This window comes from Populus trichocarpa, chromosome 4, assembly GCF_000002775.5.
Source record: "Populus trichocarpa isolate Nisqually-1 chromosome 4, P.trichocarpa_v4.1, whole genome shotgun sequence".
Taxonomy (NCBI): Eukaryota; Viridiplantae; Streptophyta; class Magnoliopsida; order Malpighiales; family Salicaceae; genus Populus; species Populus trichocarpa.
This window is the reverse complement of record NC_037288.2, coordinates 9012648-9028321: the sequence shown is the minus strand read 5'-3', so window position 1 is coordinate 9028321 and position 15674 is coordinate 9012648. Positions and strand designations below refer to the sequence as shown.

Below are 15674 nucleotides of genomic sequence, written 5' to 3'. Positions count from 1 at the left end.
ATAATTTTATCTTTATACTAATCCAATTCACAATAATTTGTATTTAGATAAACACTACTGAATTATATTTTTTGGGTCAATATATTAGATCGTTCAAATGAATAAAACGGTCCTATCAATTGGTACAACCCACACGAGACAACCAATGCTTTGAAGTTGTGTTCATTGCTGTGAGTTGACAAGACTACAAATGGATCCTACATAAAAGACACTGAAAATCATCGCCAGTGTGGAGTTTTTTAAACGTTACTTTCTTCGGGGAATATCTTCGTCTTATTACAGTTTCTTCAGTCTTCTTTACCTCAAATTGCCATGCTAATTTAAAAGTAATTAACGTGCATGTTAGCACAAATCCATTATTAATTTAGCTGATCGCTTAGGTCAGGATGAGTCCCAAAATAAGACATGCTAGGCTGTCTCATCAATGATATAAGAAAATCTAATAATCATCAAGTGCTTTAGAGATAAATTATGGAGTAAGAGATCGATGTTCTACATAATAGTTAGATGACAACTCGTGACAAAAGAGACAACTTGTATAGAAGCTGCAAAATTAACTTGTTTTCCTAGAGAGTTGAGATCAAGTCATTTGGTTTGAAACATTTCCTTGTACACTACAAGCTCAAGTGGCATATGTTAATTTTAGAGTTAATCAACTAATATAGGTAGCCTTTTCTCTTTCCTATTTACATGTCGAACAAAAAAAGAGAGAGAGTAGAAGATCGACTAGAGAGCTTGGCTCCAAGTTCACAGCTAGCAATGATGGATGATTTGCTTGATTGCTCTTCAACTTCACGGAGATGGTGCCAAGATCCATAAATTAAGCTTTGGCCTAGTCATGCCAGCAGAGTAGCATGACTACACATCTCCTGATAATGTAGAGCCTGCCTTTCTGTTGTCTAAGGTACCCTCCAAGCCTTCTGCATGACATCTTTTTCTTGGACTCTTCCATGGTTGCTTGGCTCATCATCTTCATGGTTTTCGTTTTTTGAGAAGTACTTGCACTTAATTTCTTTGCCTTTTCAGAGAGAAGAAGAATGCACTTGAGAACTAGAAGTAGCAATGCTTGTAGTGAGTGAGTGATGGATGGCGAAGAAGAGCTAAGGCAGCTCCTTAAAAGAGTGTGAAGTGTGGTCCAAAGCTCCAGAGAACATGCACCTAGGCCCCCACACACGACCAAACTTTGATTCCTCTATCTTTCTGCCACATCATTCTCTGTACCAACATTTATGTGGGTTATCAACCACCTAGACATTTGGTCGGCAATTTTGATACCTTCTTGATTAAAAAAAAGAAGCAAAAATTGAACCCCAAGTCTTGTATTTGGATATTTGGGATATTGCTGCATTCCGTGGGTGTTTCCATTTTTACAATTCGGTGAAGAAACTATGATGTTTTCCCTTGTCATGTCTTCTGACTGCATATTGCATATGACCTAGTGCCTTATAATATTACTGTTCATCACCATCTCTCCGGCACCGCGCGTAGCATTTAGCACAAAAACCAAGAACGTTTTGTTCCCTGCCCATAGCTTATCAAGATGAGTTAATTTGTCAGCGAAATTGTTCCTTTCACTCTACTATTATTAGTTACTCACCTCCCTGCCACCATAGCTCCCACCTAAAATACCATTTCAAATATATATATCAAATAATAAATCATTATTTCCACAACATCAACATATATCATTAGATTTTTGGTAATTTGAAAATTAATACATTATTAACAAGTTAAGAGTTCTAACTCTACATAGTTCCAGTTTTAGTGGATGATCCTACTTAAAAGTGGAGTTAAGTTAATTAACAAAGAAGAAACAAGGGGACAATCTTGGATTTGCAATCTGGCTATGTCAAGAATGCTCAAAACCCAAGAAATTGCCTTAGAATCTGACTTCTTAAAACCCAGCACAGAAATTAACTCCTGATTAAATCTAATCAGTAACAAAACAAAGCATAATCCCACATGTTTTGTCTCCTGCTCCTTCCGTATCGTTGGTCTCTATCATTCCATACTTGAGGAATCTACACTCAATTACTGTCAACTCCTAGCTTAACTGGGAAGAATAAAGAGTCGAGCCAGATGCCTTGTCGCCAGGCCGATCCCATTTGACTGCTACCAAGCCCTTTCTAATCATCCAATATTAGATTAGGAGGACCACTAGATTTTGAACCATGCTCAGAGACTATGATTTTCTATCCCATAAGTCCACCTAGTTTGTCTTAATGCAAGTTAGATATTAAAGAACTTCTAAATTCGAATCCATTCAACATTCTCTTTCAGTTTAGCAATAAAACAAATTTTGAGTCACTGGTTCGCCACTGTGCTTGATTTTTTTTTCTTTCAGTCGCCCTGGATCAAGATATTTACTATACTAGATAATTTATATGCTGTCACGACCCACCAAAGAACACAATCATATAATGGCCAATTAACAGGAATATCACAGTCGGCCAAACCTAATAAAATATCATAGCCTTATCCAATGGTATGTTCTTGGCCCATCGAAGATAAGACTTGCTTTAAATCTGTATTACCAGTCATGTTGGGGAGGGTCTTTGGGGCCATTATGAACAAGATTCCCATGCTGAAATGAGGGAGGTTAGACAACAAGGAGACAATCCTCTACTAAACTAATCTTGAATTCTAACACCATTATCAAAACAATGGACCTGGTTTTTGTCCCAAACGTTGCTTACTATAGCTTTGTTTCTGCATACTATTGTAAAAAATTACAAACTTGTATTGTACATTGAAGACATGCTTACATGTGTGATAGTCTCGTGAGAAACACGGTCCTTGCCTTTTACTCAGTAGACAACCTTGATTTTTGTTTCGTGCCCTTTTGAGTTTCAAGAGGAAGCTTCTTGTCAAGCACCTCTTGTTTTACATTTACTCAAGCAAACAACTTAATTATCGTATCTTTGTCTTGGTTAATTCAAGGATTACGATCCGGACATCTCCAAATATATTGTAGGGTTCACTGAAATTATTTGATTTTGGTCATGTTTCAGGCTAGATGAACTCGAATTAGGAGCTGCATCTTTATGTAATTAATGAGCTTCTCTGCTTAACCCCATAATCTGCAACCATGATCGTATCTTTGTCTTGGTTTTTTCAAAGATTATGCATGTCCTCTGATGTCTCCACACTGTAAGGTTCATTGGATTAAGACGAGTTGATCATGTTTTGGGCTCAATAAATGGATTAAGGGATACGCATATTGATTATTATGCAGCCATCGTTTGCAAGGTACGGTCCCATATCTTGAAATTGGCAAGCTAAGACCATTAATGGTGACTTGGAAAAACATTATGGATAAATATATTGAGGGGAAGTTCAGCCCTAGTTAGGATTAGAAACTAAGAATCTTTTGAATTATTTAAAATTGACCTAACCACATGGTTGGATCCCCAGAAAGGAGCTTGAAAACACAGAAAGCAGTTGCAAGCCATTATACCTCCCACCTTCCAACCAACAGGAAAATAAGAGAAAAAATCATGAGCTAGATCCTGTTTGCTGTAGGAGATACCCTTTTTATGTCAGATTATATGCATTGAACAATTATGAATCATGATTTCTTGATCATCGTAAGCCTTTTCTTCATCTTTTTCTTAATAATGCGTTGCCTTTTTTATAGTCTAGCAATAATTATGAATGTAACAAGGGGAGTTCAAGTCGTGTCTTTTTCAGTTGGTGGACGAGAAAGGCACAAGACAGCAGACAGCGTGTGATAATTTCACCAAAATGACATGCAATTGTCTTCGGTTTGTGGCATCATCATGGGCTGGCTGCTACGGCTTTGTATGTTTGGGCTTCTTTGCCTAAAATTAATTTTCCTAAAAAAAATCACAGGCCCACCACACCTTATCAAAAATTAATTTAAAATTATTTTATTTTTTTATTTCAAATTTTTTTATATAATTTTAGATATATATCAATAATAAAATTTAAAAAATAAAAAGAATATTCTTTCAATATACTTTTAAATAAAAAATATTTTTTAAAATAATACTCATCCCAAGCAAGGTTGTTAAAATCCCGATTCAACTCGTAAAATCGTACGATTTTACGAGTCAATATAGACTTAACGTGTAAAATCATTCAAAAAACTCGGAAATAGATAAAATCGGATTAAAATCAGGTAAAATCATTAAAATCGGGTAAAATCGCATAAAATCGCGATTTCACCACCGATTTTACGATTTCTGCAAAATCTGGTCTCTTCGATTAGAGAACATGAGTAGGAATAAGGACAAACCAATCACGGTTAAGTACGTGTGTTTTAGACTATCTCTGTACTTGGTTTTGCAGCAAAGGATGTTTTTCTTACAGCATCACTCTTTTGTTTGCCACCTGTCTTCTTTTATTTTGATAATATAGCATTTGATTTTGTGATGGGACATTTTTTTAATTGGTGACTCTTTCTCCCTTGAAGAGTTAACAATATCTCTCGATGATTAATATAATTTGAAAATGCAATGGAAGCCGAGGTGATAAGTATTTAGGAAATATTTTTTATTTGAATAAAGAATTTGAATTTTGACCAAAATTAGAGTCATAGTATTTTATAGTATTTTATTTTTTAAAAAAAATATTTTATTTTTTATTATTTTAAATGTTGAAATATTTGATAAAAATATTATAAATTTGAATTGTTTATTTAGGTTCATACAAAACGAAGAAATTATTTATACTAGAGAAAAATAAATGACTTAGTATTTGTAATGTGCAATCTGAAATTGAATAATAACCAAGTCAAAAAGCAAGTTGATGATTTTGGTGTAGAAGATAATCTTTCATCTTATAATGATTGGATAACCGAGGGAGAAAAACATTCAAACATTGATTTGCTTGGTGTTAATGAAAAGTTACTTAAATTATATATGAATTTTTATTTGAACCATGTATTTTAAGATGCTTGAACTATGTATGAATTTTTATTTGAAGCATGAATTTTTTTTAATGTATTTCAAAAATTTCTTATGATTTTACGATCCGTTTTTACGATCCGATTTTATTTTATATTTTCATGCCGTGTTAAAATCGCGATTTTAACATTTTTTATCCCAAGTTTAAAATTAACAATAAATAATTGAAAAGACTGTTACTCCATTTGAACTTGGACCGGGTTTCTCCAGAACCGTAGAACAGAACAGAAATGAACCGTCCGGTTTGAAAAACCAAAAGAGCTGTTTAATTTTTAAGATCAGAACGACGTCGTCTTGATACCCCCTCTTCTTCACTGTTTGCACTTGAGATCAGAAATCGGCGATTGCATCGACGGGACGGCGTTCCTCTCTTTCTATTTCCACTCCCCGTCTTCTACCAGCTCGTTTTCCTTCCTCGCTCTTTCCCTCCCTCTCATTACGACGGTAACAATTACTTATTTCCCCGTAAAGCTATTTGAATTTTGGATTCGCATTCTGTGAATTGCAATTGTGATTGTTCGTTTGTTTGTTTGTTTGTTTCGTTAACGACGTATTTTTGGGGACAAAGCGGTATAGCTCTGTTGAAGAAGTGAAAGAAGCATACGGGAAGCTGTCTTCTAAGCGGTAGTAATTCTTTTTCATTCTTTTTTTTTAATTTATTTATTTGCTTTAGTTTTCTAATTTTTTATTTAATTGACATCCATCGTAATTCAAGCACGGAAATCCCTACTACTAATGGTTTTATAAAGGTAAGTTAATTTCTTATTTTTTTCAAGTGTTAATTGGTTACTGAAAGTGTGTTTTCAATGGCTGTATCTTGGTAATTTTCCAATGTGTGTTTCCTTTGTTTGTTGAACACGAGGGCGTTTCTGAGATTATTTAAGAATTCATTAATAGCTGCAGTAGTCGGATGGAGTTGTGCGGTTTGTACTTAGAGGAATGGTTTAATGTGACGAGCCTGTGTTGCGTGGCAGTGCTGGCCAGCTCGGGAAAGTCGTTGTTATTAGAGTATTGGGATCCAATTCTGCTTACATTCAGTATGAAAGCGATTAAAGTAGCACTTTGCGTAACCTTACCTTTTGGGTAGGAAAAAAACTTTCTTTGCATGCAGCTACTCTACTAGCCAAGTGTGTTGGATGGTATCTAGAGGCGAAAGTCGAGTCGAGGTGTTAGCAATGCTATCCTTGAAAAGCTGGTTCCCTGTGATTATTCTTTGAAGTAGCAAAGAACTATTTGTAAATGTGAGGAAGAGTAGACATATGGGACAAAAATCATAGAAATTGTGGTTGCAAGTTTTGAGATACAGTTTACAGAAATTTTGGAGTCCTCGTCCTCAATCAATTTTCAGTGCGCTGCTTCAGATTTAATCCTTATAATTAATAAAATGGAAAGAGTGCTTTTTACATGCAAGTTATAAGAAGCAATATGCCTATTGAAAATCAGCTTGTGCAAAGATTTGTCCAGTAGTTGGCCATAGACCAATAATAATGATATAATGCCTTTTTAGATGACAAATGTTCAGACAGGTTACTACAACTCTAGCAATTTTATTCTCTTCTTGTCTGATATGATGATTCTGCAACTTGATTATTAGTAGGTGATGGGTTATTGTTCTCTTCTTTGGTGAATGGTTTTCTAATGTGTGGTTCTTTCAGATCTAATATGCTTATGAGCTGATGACGAATCCTTTATGGAAAAGGGACTATGACATATTTGGCATTGATGAGCAATCTGTGAGTAATTGCTCTTGGACCATTGATTACCATGTCCTGTTTTTTTTTCCCGGGATTCCTCCAACCCTATTCTCTTAACCAGATCATGAGTTGTTTCATAAGTGACTAGATGTTCTTGGCTGTAGCATATTATTGACAAGATTAACTTGCAATACACTGGGGAAAGCTTTTCAGGCATTGATCTTCCATTACTAGATGCTACTACTTTTGGGTAGAACAAAAAGCAAAGAAGGATGCCCATTGTGGGATGGAGGAAACAGTACATAGATTGCTTGTAGCTCCTAAGTTGCAAATAATTGGCTTTCTGGTGATGGTTGAAAACTTGAACCTTGGGTTCATTCCTTCACCATGCTATAGACATTACAATCTTTGTGTCAATGGTATGATAGTTTCCCTTTCTCCTCTCCTTTTTCCAAGTGGCAAAGTAGAATTGGTCAATAAAGAACCAGATGAACATTTAATTGAATTAAATTAAATATTTGATGCAAGAAGTTTTTTATTCTTGCATATCTGAACTCGCTTGATCCTTCCTGCCAATACACCTTTATTATTTGCATTTATGAGAGTATTTTATTTTGGCAATATCTTATTCTTGATTTGATGTGTGCCTCTCAAATTGCTTGATTTTATTAACTTTAGCTTCAGCATAGCATGTTTCTTGTTTTTAACCTGATTGAAATGCTTACAGGACTTCCTTCACTTGTTGCTTTTCCATCGGGTTGTAAACGTCAGATTGTCTTGTTAGGTAAGTTGAAAATTAGAGATTGAAATAGGAAGTGAGAAGATATATATATATATAAAAAAAAAAAACTGCAAAGAGAGAAAAAGAAATTAAAAGAGATGGTTCGGTAGAGGGAGAGAAATTGTAAATTTTGGAGTCAATTTCAGAATCATTAAGACAATAAACTTCATTTGATAATGTCAGTATCAGAATCTCTTTTAAGGTGTTATATGTTCTCCAAGTAATATCTTTGCTGACTGGACAATAGAATAGTACTAAAGTTGGTTCTTTGTGTTAGGTTTGAGGGTGATCTCTCCATTGATGCAGTCACTAATTGGTTTGCAACAACAGTGCTGAGTTTACCTTGCTTTTTGTACTATTCAAGGGAATCACTGGTAATTCAAGGCACTCACTATCATAATTATTTTAGATGACAGTTTTGTTTTTCCTTCTTTCGATATTAGGGATACTCGATGTATTTCTACTATTTTGGCAGAAGAAAAAATCAATGGATTCCATGTAAAAATCAATGAGCTGAGCATGGATCTTCTGAAGGTTGAAGATTGATGGTTGGATGGAGTGAATTTGAGTCCCTGGTCCCCTTCTTGATGATGATTAATGGAGATAGTGGTTTGATAATACACCGTTTCCTGTCCTTAGTAGCAGTGATCATTGTTAGTTCTTTATAATTAATAGAGATCTTGAAGGTTTTAGTCATATAAACATGGTGTTTTAGTAGGGATCTTCATGTGAGAAGAAAGAGTACAGCTCTTGGTATATTAATATTACTCTCTTCTTTCTTTCTTTTTTTCTCTTACAAGTGGAATCCTCCGTCGGTGTCCGATGATAAGCTGTCGTTGGATTGGAAGCTTTGCATCCATCTCGGCTGGTTTGATTCAAGCATCAAACTTAGTACATAGCCATGGTAATGGAAATTGAATCTTCTTTTTCACTATGCATCTGTGTTCTTTTCTTCTTCATTTCTTCTTCTTTTATTTTTCTAGTTCTAGGTTTTAATAATTTATAATCATTTTAACTTTTTTGTTTTATAAATTATCCTGAGATTTTGTTTTCGTTTTCCTGCCGAGTATTGATTCCAGTCCTGCCAATGACATTGAAGAAAGCACTTGATTAGTCAACTTGAGAATATCATCAAGCACTTATCTAAATTTGATTAGTCCACTTGAGAAGGCGATAATGAAGTCACATTTGATCCTTAATTTTGGCTGTTAGCCCTTTAATGTTACCCTCCCCACCTTGAGAAAATAGCTATTTCCACTCAAAAGAAAATCGAAAAAAACAACTTATTCATCATAAAATTGCAATAAAAAGAAATTAATCATTGTAAAAATTGCTAATCTTGAAAACTTTATTTGTAGATATTTTAAAAGCAAAATCATTTGAACTCCTCACCCTTATTTGCAGTCCATCAATCTTTTAAGACCAAATTGAAACAATCTCATAGCAATGAATTCCACTATGCTTTAATCACAAATTTCGTGCAAGGAAGAAGTTGTTACGCTTTGGTGGGATTTGATAAGAACTCGTACCAATAGCAATCTAAAATTTGAGGCTATAAAAAAGGGTACGTGGGAGTGTTTTTAAAGTATTTTTTATTTTTAGAAATTTATTAAAATAATATTTGTTTATTTAAAAAAAATTATTCAAAAATATAAAAATAATATTTAAAAAATATATATCAAAATGGAGAGAAACGCTTCATTCCAAACGGCCTTTAGAGTCTATTCTTTGTTGCCTAATTTAATACCAAGTCTTCCCAATGGTCATAATTCTTCAAAGGAAGATTTTGGTAGTTACATGTTAGTTTCTAGTGGTTGGATAGGGATGGAAAATATGAAGTTAATCTTTAAGCAAATCTCAAAATATCAGGTGAAAATATCATTAGTTTCTATCTATTGTTTGTAGAATCCTATAACTCACATGTTAAGTGATAAATCGTCCTCATCTATACAATTCAAAAACAAGAAAAAAGAACCTCTGCTTCTTGTTATGGAGAAGGCAGCAAAAATCATTAGAAGATCAATCCACACCTTGCTGAAAGATTTCCACTACTTCACCAGCATCCCAGCAATCCTATTGCTTCCATTCTCATCTTCAATTCTCCTCTCACTATCCTTCTATCAACCTTGTTCACTGACCAGATCAATTTTTCAAGGCCGAAGAGTTTCTCTTCTTGTTTTAGATCTTCCTCAGATGATATTTGTCCTTGTTTTTAGTCTTCCACTTGCACTATCCTCTCTTGTCCTAGCAAAAGCATCCATCATTCAATCTCTAAATCACCATAAACCTGTGTTTTCACTATCTTGTTCGTCTCCTGTGTCACTTTGTTACAAGCCTCTAGTCTTAACCTGCATTTGCAATATAATCCTTACTGTAACCATTACCACAACAACCCTCTCGTTCCTTTTCGAAGCCTCTAGTTTCTTTAAAGGTCTATTGATTCTATCATCCATCAGGCCTTTCTTCGATCTGGCAGCGGGGATTGTTTTCTACATGGTTTTAACCAATACCATGGCCACGTGCAATTTAGCCTTGGTTGTAGCAGGTATTGATAATTGCACTATATACAAGTCTCTTCGTAAGGCTTGCTTGTTGAGAAAGGGTACAGATTCAATGGCTTTGTTGTTGGCTCTTCCCATAAATCTAGGTCTTGTTGCTACTGAAGCCTTGTTCCGATACCGGGTTGTAAGAGCTTATGATCCTGTCTTTGGAAGGTTTAGTATGCCTATGCTCTTGGAGGGATTGTTGATTTCTTATCTGTTTTCCCTTCTAGTAGTTCTTGACACAATTTCCAGTTACTTGTTTATCAGGAATTGTGATCCAAAAATTGGGAGAGAAGGAGCAGAAATATGTGTTCAAATTGAGCCTGTCAAAGATGACAGTGGGATTTCTGATGGTTCACAAGGACTAGAGATGGTGTTCGTAGACTGAGTTTTTATGGACCAACAAAGTCACACTCTGAATTGTACATGGGCTGGGATTTTGAGAAAGCTCATTCATTATTTACACCATGTGTGTTTGCCAATTCATCAGGAAAAAAAAAGCCTCTCTGTTATCATTTCGATCAATGGAACTCTTGTATTTTCAATTTCAATCAATTGAGTACAATTTACCAGAAAATCAATGAAGATACTGCTCAATGAGGGTGAGGATGGTGGGAGTGAATGATAAGATAGGGTTAAGGGCCTCCAAGAAGCTTCTTTCTCTATTTGGCAAAGAGGGATGTAAGAGTTAAAAGGAAAGACCTTCACACATGAATCCTATCCGAATAAAGTTTCATGTTTTGGAACTTCCCATTCCAATCAAATCATATAGATCCGTAAATAGATTTGTAGATATAGCCACTTGCTAGTCGTTTCTCGATTGTATCTTTTTTCAGGGAATATGGTTCGCAATTCTTCCTCCACTGATGTAGAAAATGCTCAAGTTTTCCGTTCTCATATGAGGCCGGAAACTTTATCAGCAACAAGTCGACACCAAGTGATTCATCATGCTCAAACATGAGCCGATCGAGATTCCAATATGCATAATCAAAAGGAAAAACCTTTCACATGGCAATAGCAAACTTCGCTTTACCCTTCCAATAAGAGAAGAGAGCATAGAATACTTTGATTGAAGAACTTTGACTGTTATTTTAATCATCTGTAGAGATAGAGACTTGTTCGCTTTCAAAGTAGAATTCAACTATAACTAGGATCTCAGGGGAAGAGAGTGGAGTGACTGAATACTATACTCCCAGTCACTCCACCATCTTCGTTCATGAGGATGGTGAGAGTGAGTGATGATATTAACAAGAGTAAAAGGTAAGTTAACGATAATGATTCAAATAGAGAAGAAGACTGCTTATTTTGTTGCATAAATTTCTAATTTTGGCAAATTTTACCCAATTAGCTGAGATAGAAAATACAAAGGCTCGTTTGAATAATTAATAATAGAGGAGCTCTTTTTGACAAATTGGTGAAAACACAGTATGCAAATAACGAGTTTATAGCTCCGAAATTTTATTTCAATTAGGCCACAGCCAATCCAAAAATATGTAAAAGCATAAAGGATATCACATCAAAGACAATGTAAGATTTCACTTTTTTATCTAATGACAACAAATCGCGGTCTTCGTGTTTAAGTTGCACCCCCACTAGATTCGATGTAGAGTTTATAGCATGGTGAGTTTGCCCAGTTAACATCTCGGAACTCAGTGATTAGGGAGCTAGGTTTTACTCACTTTCAAGCTCCGTTTCTTCATTCCTAGATCTCACACAAGCCTTATTGCCCCTCATTTCTTTTGCCAGCTCTTGTATAGAACAAGAAGTGCCTCGCTCCATTTTACATGCAAGTATCTCAATGTGATCCAGGAGTCCAAACCCTATTAGCCGGTTTCTCAACATCTCAATGGTAGAAGCATATGGCGGTATTCCTTCATCAATCATTGTCTCAAAGTATCTGCATGCCTCCTCTAGTTTTCCCTTCTTCTTGCACAAACCATGAATCATGACAGAATAAGTTGAGACTGAAGGATAAAATCCCCTCTCGCCCATGCTCTCCCAAATTTCAGTTGCTCTATCAAATCTTCCTACTCTTACAAGCAATTTTAGCAACATGTTGTAACTATGCCGATCAGGCAAGCAATTATCTTTAACCATAATAGATATCAACTTGGTTGCCCTATTAACCTCTGAGTGCTCACAATGGTAAGCTAAGATTGTATTGTAACTCCATGCATCTGGGCTAACTCCCCTCTCCATCATCTCATGCAGAAGTTGATAAGCATCTTCCACCTTTCCATTCTTGCAAAGTTTCTTGATAATACAATTATAAGTGAAGACATTTGGTACGAGATCGTATCTCTTCATTCTATCGAGCACACTGAAAACAGAATGAATATTGTTTGCCTCGCAATATGCACGAATGAATATGGCATAACTACATGCATCAGGCTCAACTCCATGTGAACCAATTTCTCGAAACATCTTATACGCTTCATCAACATTCCCTCCCTTGCACAAAGCTTCTAACAAGCTATTATATGCAAGCACATCCAAGGCACATCCTCGGCCAAGCATTTCATCAAACACCTTACGCGCTTCTACTGCTTCCCCAATGTCACCCCACCCCCTCACTAAAATGCTGTAAGTTTTTGCTTTAGCCTCGAACTTATGCTTAACTCTATCAAAAAACTGCTGGGCACATTTCACATGCTTGCATTTGCATAATACATATAAAAGTTTATCAAGATCATCAACACTGGGCCTTAGACCAAACTCAGCCATTCTATCAAATGCACGAATAGCATCACTTGGCAAATTAGCTCTGCTATAAGATCTAAAAACAAGCCAGATAATTTCTTGGTTTATCTCGAAATCATGAGATTCTCTCATTTCAATCAAGAAATCCCATAATATTGCGAACTGCCTGCTAGTACCTAATATATTCACCAAAATGTGATAGCTCTCTTCGCTATGTTCAAAACCCGGAATTCTTTTAGCCCAAAGAAAGAATCTGTGGGCTGAGAACCCAAGATTCTTGCAACGTTTTAAGACTTGTTCTACCAAGTTTGTGGATATTTCTGAAGAGAATGCGTTTAGAGAGGTCTCCAAGTCATGGTGGGGGTTTCTTTGGTCGCTGAGAATGCGAGATATCTCGTTCACAAGGCCTGGTAATGGTGGGATTTGGTTTAGTGGAGTGAGAGTAGAGAGAGGATGGCGATGACTGTGGGATTTGGAGGTGCAGAGAGACTGAAAGAGAGAGTGTAAGGTTCTGGTTTTTGAGGTGAGGGATCTCATGGCCATTTCTTGTTCTTCATCGATAGTCCTTTCGTGGTGCCTAAAGTCAATAAGTTTTTAGCATTTTTCTTTTTCTGTGTGAGTTTTCCATGTTGGGCTTGGATTTGGAGATGTAAGCCCATTGACTCATTAGTCTTAATTATTTCTTTTGAATCTTTCTCTTCTCAAATCCACCAAACTCCTGCCTAAATAATGTCTTTGCTTTGCTTGGTTAATTATTATCCATATCCTATTTTATTAATTAGTGTTATACTATATTTGTACCCTGTGCTATCCCGCAGGTCAGGTAAAACCTTTCTCCACATAAAAGAATAATACTTAGGAAAAAAAAAAATTAGAGTGTTAAACGGGTAATTTAAATAATATAATTAAAAATATAACTATAAAATAGAAACAGATAAAAAAAAACTCAGACATGAACCAACAAGAATTATAAAACAACTCAATGCTGAAGGACGAAATTGAAAAAAAAATAAAAAAAACAACAAAAAACCTCAATTAAATTAGGTCAACTCGCAAACTTCGTGATCATAGATTGAGATAATCTTATAAAATAAAATGCAAGAAAAGAAATTTTGAAGACCGATTCCTAAAAAATCAAATGAGAACATAATAAAAAAGTCTAAGAATATCGATTTGAGCCCACCCGGATCAAGATGCAAAACCTCTTACCCAGTCATGATACTAGGGTTAAAACTAAATATATGTATTTGTTGGACACTACTAATTAATTTTGGACCTTATTCTGATAGTATTCAGTGTGTTCTATTATGTAAAGGAAGATGAACGTAAGCTCTTAATGGAATTTAAAGTTCGTGTTTAATGTAATGCATACATGTATAATTACATTTATATGAATATAGAAGTGGCGCCGTTTTTTACAAGAGTTAAGGTTTTCTCTTGTAAATATTCATGAAAAATGAGATTTTAGCACATGGTCATAATAAGTGCTAAATATTTGTAAACCTCTTTAAAAATTTGGATACTATTATGTGTGCAGCATTTTTTATTCTACAATAAATTTTTTAGTTTAATTTGCAAACACCAATAACTTCAGTAAAATTCAAATCCTAACATTAAATGGAGGTTTAAATTGCAAAATACTTTCTTGTAAGTATAATTCTATCAAGTGAAAAGATATTCATTATAAACTAATGGGGGATTGTTGGTGTAGTTTGTAAGTGAATAAAGAAAATAATTTATATCCCACATTGAAAAGTAATACTCCATCCTAGGTGTTTATAAGTGTGAATTTATATTGTATAGTAAATTAAGTGTTTATTGAGCTCATGGTGGATGAGCTCTCCTAGTAGGTTTTCTAATGCTATTATATGAATATTTATAATATAAAAAAATGATACTTGGTATTTAATTTGTCGGTAAGATTAATTTTTTTTTATTTCTTTTAATTTTCATAATTAATCTTAATATTTATGATTGTTGAGATAAAACTGAATATGTGCTATTTAATTTAATTCAAAATATAATTGTCAGATTAATTAAAAGTCATATAATTTTGTTATATAATATTTCAAATTAAATCTATATAAACTCGTTACTACACAAAGAAAAAATATATATATAAATATATTTTTTTTATTTATTTATTTATTATTTTTTAAAAGATTTAAAGGATTTAATTGTATCTTAGATATGTTGTCTCTCTATATGTAACAAATAAATAACTTAAAAATAATATTTTAACCAACTCTTTGTTTTTTTAATCATACATACCCACTTAACACGTCTAGCATATTTTTTCAAATTTATAGAGAGTATAGCAAAATAGATAATTTTGTTACGTCGCTTCACTAACACAAGGAGGTCCACTAGTAAAAGAGAGAAGAGAGATCTTAGTGGGAATCTCAGGTGTCAAAATATGGATTTCATATAGTGAAAAAAGGGAATGAAAAACATCTCTTTACAATTGCTCCGATTCCATTTTTACTTGTTATTTTCAGTAATCCTGCGCGGAGTAAAATAGAAAGAAAGTAGGCCTTTGTTGACCTGTTTGCCAACAATGGCAATGAGGCTTTCTAGTTCGAAAGGGGAACCAATGAAGAGTACTTTCTTTGTTATGGGAAGGTTTCATCCTCTGTCAAGACTTCACCTTTTGATGAAGTGAAAAGCTCAGAATAGAGGTTGAAGAACAAACGTCTTCTCACTTCGGCTTAAGCATTTACTCGGGGGTTAGGATTTCATCTTTCCACTAACTCCATTCCTCAGCAAAGCAAGCAGATCAGCGCAGGCAAGCCATAAAGGGGAGGTGTTAGCTGACAAGCCCTTCTTCGTTTGAAGGGTCAATATTCAAAATAGAAGGAATTGAATGGCATCATGTAATCAATAAGGCGGAAGGGACTTCCTACCAAAAAGGTCGTAAAGTCTATGAAGCTGCAGAAAGCCAAGGATGTTAACTCTAAGAAGTTTAAGCCAACCTCGAGAAAGAGAAGTTGAAGATTCTTCACGAGGAAGGTTATTACTTTTTTTCTTA

The 15674-nt window shown here is 34.7% G+C and overlaps 3 protein-coding genes across 26 annotated transcripts; 1 reads left to right on the top strand and 2 right to left on the bottom strand.

Moving 5' to 3' along the window:
* Nucleotides 1–518: 518 nt before the first annotated feature.
* LOC18097624 (small polypeptide DEVIL 3) lies at nucleotides 519–1174 on the bottom strand. The gene has a single exon (XM_024598452.2). It carries the CDS (start codon nucleotides 974–976, stop codon nucleotides 833–835), a length of 144 nt encoding a protein of 47 aa, XP_024454220.1. The 5' UTR covers nucleotides 977–1174; the 3' UTR covers nucleotides 519–832.
* A 4052-nt stretch (nucleotides 1175–5226) lies between these two features.
* Nucleotides 5227–10811, top strand: LOC112327311 (uncharacterized). Of its 24 annotated transcripts, none has more exons than XR_008059063.1 (7): nucleotides 5227–5372; nucleotides 5505–5552; nucleotides 5644–5677; nucleotides 6584–7041; nucleotides 7350–7406; nucleotides 7681–8307; nucleotides 10214–10811. XR_008059063.1 is itself a non-coding variant. In XM_024599940.2 (2 exons), exons 1-2 carry the CDS (start codon nucleotides 9324–9326, stop codon nucleotides 10332–10334), a joined length of 915 nt encoding a protein of 304 aa, XP_024455708.1. In that variant the 5' UTR covers nucleotides 9104–9323; the 3' UTR covers nucleotides 10335–10692. The 24 variants fall into 24 exon arrangements, 1 of the variants encoding a protein (XP_024455708.1); XR_008059057.1 differs by having other exon boundaries at nucleotides 5497–5552; XR_008059076.1 differs by having other exon boundaries at nucleotides 5227–5552; nucleotides 6584–6661; nucleotides 7681–7777; nucleotides 8204–8307.
* Nucleotides 10812–11374: 563 nt separating this feature from the next.
* Nucleotides 11375–13249, bottom strand: LOC7468366 (pentatricopeptide repeat-containing protein At1g52640, mitochondrial). Its single transcript, XM_002305249.4, has one exon. It carries the CDS (start codon nucleotides 13187–13189, stop codon nucleotides 11618–11620), a length of 1572 nt encoding a protein of 523 aa, XP_002305285.2. The 5' UTR covers nucleotides 13190–13249; the 3' UTR covers nucleotides 11375–11617.
* Between the last annotated feature and the right edge of the window lie 2425 nt (nucleotides 13250–15674).

Bases quoted from the DNA above. Each gene is read 5' to 3' on its own strand.
- LOC18097624 (XM_024598452.2), bottom strand. From the start codon at position 976: ATGAAGATGATGAGCCAAGCAACCATGGAAGAGTCCAAGAAAAAGATG.
- LOC112327311 (XM_024599940.2), top strand. From the start codon at position 9,324: ATGTTAAGTGATAAATCGTCCTCATCTATACAATTCAAAAACAAGAAA. The intron at 10,118-10,213 runs GTTTAGTATGCC...CTTGTTTATCAG, and splicing joins TATGATCCTGTCTTTGGAAG to GAATTGTGATCCAAAAATTG.
- LOC7468366 (XM_002305249.4), bottom strand. From the start codon at position 13,189: ATGGCCATGAGATCCCTCACCTCAAAAACCAGAACCTTACACTCTCTC.